Below are 6,000 nucleotides of genomic sequence, written 5' to 3'. Positions count from 1 at the left end.
GGCGATTCCCAGGCGATTTCTTCCCCGGTCAGATCTCCACCCATGGCGATGTCGACTTCTGCCGGTCCGTCCGCTGCGCCATCAACCAACCCGTCTACTACACCATCAGCCGAGTACACCGAGGTATGTATCCATTGGCTAGATCCCCTTTTCCTATACAGCAGATTGATTTTCTTCATCTCATCTTGTTTTCTTCTTCTCTATTTCTTCTGTACGTGTAGCATCTTTCCAATCTTGTTGCGGTTCCCAGTTTATTGAATGACCAACAATACTTCCTTGGTCCAATCGGCAATCTCGACCCCACTAAATTCATCACAGCCGAAACCAATAGAACCCCTTTTAGGTCAGCCAATCTAAGCATGAGTCATTGGAAAAACACCTTTAAATCCTGGCCTTCTCTCGAGAAAAGCTGGCCTGCATGGTACAAACGGATGTCGGCTAGCAAACAAGCCCATTGGGATGAGATTGGAATCAGCCAAGCCCTAGCCCTCACAATAGCAAATTCAGCCAAAGATGAACCCCTGTTAGCTGCCGCCACTTATTTTTGGTCCAACACCCTCAATGCCTTCCTCTTCAACCAAGGGCCAATGACCCCAACTCTGCTAGATATCGTTATGCTCACTGGCTTAGATGTGACCTCATCGGCTAACCCCATGAACTTGAACACCAAGAACACCTTTGAGTTCAAGACCAAAAGTATTGGCGGTTGGTCAGGATACATCACAGCATACATGGGCAAAGGACCAGTTACTCCCAGAGAGCATGTGGCCTTCCTGTTGATGTGGCTAGAAAAATTCCTCTTCTGCGAGTCAAGCTGTGGTCCTACAACCAACTAGCAATTCTTAGCCGAAGCCCTAGAATCGAAGAAACAACTTCCCTTGGGCAAGATCCTTCTCGGCTATCTATACCAGATGTTGAACAATGCATCAGCCAAGATAATCATCGGCTCAGTAGTTGGGGCAGGTGGACCATGGTGGTTATTGCAATCCTGGCTGAACCTGGTAGTCATGAAAGTTGTCAATCGGCCATCTGTGACAGAATCCGAATTTCCAAGGTTAGAGCCGATTGTGGAAGATAATGGAGAGGAACGCACCTATCGCAGATGCATGTCATACGGGGAGTATGCATCTACACCAGCCGATGCAGGAGCAAAGCTATCGGCTGAACTTCTGAAGGATTGGTTCTTCAGTTTCTATGAGAGATTTCAGAAGGATGCCCGAGTTTGGTTCTTTTATGCCGATTCAATGGATCTTGAACTACCAGCCGATTTCAGATTTGAAGACATTAATCATGAAAAATTTCAGCAATCTAGAGAAGTCTTCACTACTGCCATCAGCCCATGTATTCTCCCCGTTGGCATCCATCAAGGGAGAAATATCCAAGTCTCCTATGAGTTCTATCATCCAATGTCATCGGCTAGACAACTTGGAATGGGACAACTGCCGATCGGCTTGTACTTTGCCGACAAGATCCAATGCAGAGGTGACATCTCTTCTACCTTAATGATGGATCGGCTGCTGGACATCCCTGGACCTCCATTAGGCAGCATTGAGAACATAAAGTTGGCAAGGTTCAGGAGCCGGGCATTTGACAGATGGTGGAGCGAATGGAAGCTACACTTGTTCCATCAATCGGCCTCCATGTATATGACAGATCTATTCCCTGATGCCATTCCTTAGGTAAATCTTCACTTAATCAATCTTGCTTGAATAACTGACAGCCGATTTGAACCTTGACTAACCTTTTCTTCTGATTTGCAGACAACAGAATTCTCTCCTCCTCGCCGGAGTAACAGCGGCAAAGACATTGAATATGCCCCGAGTCTAATTTCAAATGGAGGTGGGCCATCTCCCTCTGCTATCGGCTATAATGCCCCCAATACTTCAGCGCTTCTCCAAGGGCTTATCAGACAACCAGCCGATGCCGGCAAGAAGCGGAAAACCAGATCATCGGCTGCAGACACTTTAGCCCCAGCTTTAAAGAAGAAGAAGACACCAAGCCGAAGAAGACCACACCAGCCGACGATCTGCCTGCTTTAGATCCATCCATCGAACAGGCTCTGGATGATGAAATAATTGGAGATGATGTCGATCAAGCTGCAGCCGAAATCAGTGACACTGAAAGAACACCATCGGCTTCACCTAAGCAGGCCCCTCCAAGTCCTTCCGTTCCAGCTCACTTTTCAAGAGTAAGCAGCTTTCCTTGATTCTTTTTATAATCGTTTTACTTTATAGCCGATTCCTCACAATTTCATTAATTACAGAAAAAGAAAACTGCTGTGAGGAAAAGATCGGCTGCGCCAACTCCCAAACCAGTTCCACCAGTAATATACTCTCAATCCTCTTATTAACTGATCTGGGTCGATTATATCTAACATTTGCTCTTTTTTGCAACCTCCTCCTCCTCCTTCACCTCCTGTGCAACCAGAATCAGGCAACCGTACGCCATCGGCTGCGGATAGTCATCACGTTGAAGAAGAAGAACAATTAACTGCCCCTGCTATTCCAGTAAGTTTTATGGACATAAGTTTGAGATCGGCCGATCATGTCTTGATTCTTAACCATCCATGATATTATCCCTTGCAGGTCTTAGCCGATCTTTTCTCCTTCGACATCAAGGATTATCTTGATGAAACAGAAGAAGACACCACTAGCAAAGCAACAGCTCTTCTGCCTGATGATGTGAAGAGAATACTTGAAGACATCTCTCATCGGCTAGAAGCATCATTAGACAACCTGGTAACCAACTATGAACCAATCCGGGCAAGGTTCACAGACATTCAAGCTCTTCTCCCGGATGAATTAGCCGACGCACTTACTCCAGCCGTCTACCTTGAGCAACATCAATTCAAGCTGGAGAAGGCTAGGCAAAGATTAGCCGATCGCCGAGAGCGCAAAGACATCGAAGCTACAATCCAGCACAATCGGCAGCTTGTGCACATACAGAAGTTTAAGCTTGATCAGCTGTCTGAGGGCCCGATCAAATCCAAAATTGATCGGCTTGAAGCTCGCAAAATTGAACTCTTGGCACAACTTCAAGAATGCAACGCCGAGCTGGATATAGAGCACAAGAAACTAGCCGATCTCCCACAAGCCGTTGAAGAACAGAAGGCAAGGCTGAAATCGGCTATCAAGAATGTCGCTGATATGACTAAATCCTTGAAAGTCATCCGTGGAACCGATGCTCAAGACGCCCAAGCTATTGAAGAAATAGAACAAATTAGGCAAAGGGCTATATCGGCTATCCAGCGATATTTGTCCCAGTGACATTCTGTGTAACAAACTTTGGAAAACTTTTGTAATCGGCTAACTTTTGTAACTTTGCTATCTGTATAATCCTTGTGCCAATTAACATACTTCCCAAATATGCTCAAAATTTTGCGATTTTCCATGTATGTGCCCCCCTAATTTTATAATGTCAAAAACATTGATAAAATTATAAAAAACAACTAAGGGCGATATAACCATATCGGCCATTTGTACATCGGCAAACCACAACCGATTACAATAAAAAACAACTAAGGGCGATATAACCATATCGGCCATCATGCATCGGCAACATCAGCCGATCATGTGTTAACCCAAACGCTAGGGTAATATTTCTTCAAGTATTTGCCATTTAGTGCTCTACCATAAACTTCCCCATCGAGTCCTTGCGACATGTAAGCTCCCTTAGATACCACCTTGTGAATTTGGAACGGTCCTTCCCAATTCGGCGATCACTTGCCGAATTTGCTATCCCGAGTCCCAATCGGCAGGATCAACTTCCATACAAGTTCACCTTCCGAAAAATCCTTGGGTACTACTTTCTTATTATAATGCCGGGCAATTCGATCCTTATCCTTAGTAACCTTTGCAAGGGCTCGTAACCGCGATTGAACCAAATCCTCTCTTTCATCGGCCATAAGATTATAATACTCATCGGCTGATAAAGTATTTTGCAGCTCCGTTCTTCTTGAGCCGATTCTAACTTCCCATGGCAAAACAGCCTCATGACCATAAACAAGTTTATAAGGAGGAACCTGTATCGATCCATGACATGCCATCCGATAAGACCACAATGCCTCAGCTAACCGAGTATGCCATTGCCGAGGATAATCAGAAATCTTCCTCTTAATCAACTTGATCAAACTCTTATTAGATGCCTCGGCTTGCCCATTAGCTTGTGCATAATACGGCGAGGAATTCAACAATTTAATTCCCATGCTATCGGCAAACTGAACAAACTCATCGGATACGAAAATTGAACCTTGATCGGTCGTAATAGTTTGAGGAATACCAAACCGATAGATTATATGCTCTTGAACAAACTGTATAGCATCCCCATAATCAACTTTCTTTAAAGGAATCGTCTCTACCCACTTGGTAAAATAATCGGTTGCCACCAATATAAACTTGTGTCCTTTACTCGATGGTGGATTAATCATGCCGATCATATCAATTCCCCAACCTCTAAAATGCCATGGTTTAATAATAGGATTCATAGCCGATGCCGGCGCTCTTTGGATCGCTCCAAACTTCTAACAATCTCGACAACCTTTATAATATCGGAAACAATCCTCCAGCATCGTCGGCCAAAAATACCCGGCACGTCGAAGTAACCACTTCATTTTATGAGCCGACTGATGAGTGCCACAAATCCCTTCATGAACTTTGCCGATTGCAACTTTTGCCTGATCAGCACTCAAACACTTAAGCAACACCCCATCAATCGTCCGATAATAGAGCTCATTATCCAATAAGGTGTATTTCAAAGCCTTATAACGCAATTTCCGTGAAGCCGATTGAGAAGGATTCTGTAAGTATTGAAACACATCATATCTCCAATCATCGGCTGTAACCGTAGCAATCTCTATCTCAATATCTTTTGTCATCGGCTTGTATCCCGACGCTCCTTGAGCCAAGTCATTAGCCTCTATATTCTGTTCTCGAGATATATGCTTCAAAGTTACTAGCCGAAACTCATCCATCAACTTTTGGCATTTTTCGTGGTAAATCATCAATGCATCATTCTTGCATTCATATTCTCCTGCCAACTGACTGATCACCAACAATGAATCACCCATAATTTCAATAGCATCGGCTTCAACTTCCTGAAGCAACTGTAACCCTTTTAAAATTGCCTCATACTCAGCCTGATTATTAGTTACAAGATGTTTAATAGCATAGGCAAATTCAAAACTTGCCCCCCAAGGCGAAATTATAACCAAGCCGATACCACAACCATGAGTGCATACAGATCCATCAAAGAATAATGTCCAAGGCATAATGTCAACCAAGCCGATTGAATCATCACGATGATCCACAATAAAATCGGCTATAGCCTGTCCCTTAATCGCCTTTGGTGACTCATACCGAAGATCAAACTCTGTCAAGGAAAATATCCACTTGCCAACTCTCCCTTTTAAAATCGGAGCTGATAGCATGTACTTGATCACATCGGCTTTACATACCACAGTGCATTCGTTGGACAATAGATAATGCCTAAACTTAGTGCAAGAAAAATAAAGACACAAGCACAATTTTTCCACGGGAGAATATCTTGTTTCTACATCCAAGAGCCGACGACTCAAATAGAACACTGCCCTCTCTTTTCCTTCAAGCTCTTGAATCAACACCGAGCCAATCGACTTGTCACTAGCCGATAAGTATAACCTGAAAGGTATCCCCTTTTGTGGAGGAATTAAAACCGGTGGGGAACTAAGATATTCCTTGATATTATCCAAAGCTTTCTGTTGTTCTGCCCCCCAAGGTAAATTGCTGATCGGCCTTCAATCTTAATAATTTTGTAAAAGGCTCCAATTTTCCAGACAAATTAGAAATAAATCTCCTGACGAAATTTATTTTGCCGATCAACTCCTGTAACTTCTTCTTGTTCTCCGGAGGTTTAATCTTCTGAATAGCATTAATACTCCTCTGAGCAATTTCAATCCCCCTCTCATGAACAAGAAATCCCAAAAACTGGCCAGCCGACACACCAAAAGCACACTTTGTCGGATTC

The 6,000-nt window shown here is 43.7% G+C and overlaps 1 protein-coding gene across 1 annotated transcript; it reads left to right on the top strand.

The window, feature by feature from the left end:
• Positions 1-1,007: 1,007 nt before the first annotated feature.
• LOC127779264 (uncharacterized) lies at positions 1,008-3,365 on the top strand. The gene is made up of 4 exons (XM_052305993.1): positions 1,008-1,597; positions 2,235-2,323; positions 2,428-2,507; positions 2,586-3,365. Exons 1-4 carry the CDS (start codon positions 1,008-1,010, stop codon positions 3,264-3,266), a joined length of 1,440 nt encoding a protein of 479 aa, XP_052161953.1. The 3' UTR covers positions 3,267-3,365.
• The last annotated feature ends 2,635 nt before the right edge of the window (positions 3,366-6,000 follow it).

This window comes from Oryza glaberrima, chromosome 7, assembly GCF_000147395.1.
Source record: "Oryza glaberrima chromosome 7, OglaRS2, whole genome shotgun sequence".
Classification (NCBI taxonomy): Eukaryota; Viridiplantae; Streptophyta; class Magnoliopsida; order Poales; family Poaceae; genus Oryza; species Oryza glaberrima.
This window is presented reverse-complemented; position numbering and strand designations above follow the sequence as displayed.

Coding starts and splice junctions, on each gene's coding strand:
- LOC127779264 (XM_052305993.1), top strand. CDS start 1,008: ATGAAAGTTGTCAATCGGCCATCTGTGACAGAATCCGAATTTCCAAGG. Junction 2,324..2,427: donor CTCCCAAACCAGTTCCACCA/GTAATATACTCT, acceptor CTGTGCAACCAG/AATCAGGCAACCGTACGCCA. Junction 2,508..2,585: donor TAACTGCCCCTGCTATTCCA/GTAAGTTTTATG, acceptor TATCCCTTGCAG/GTCTTAGCCGATCTTTTCTC.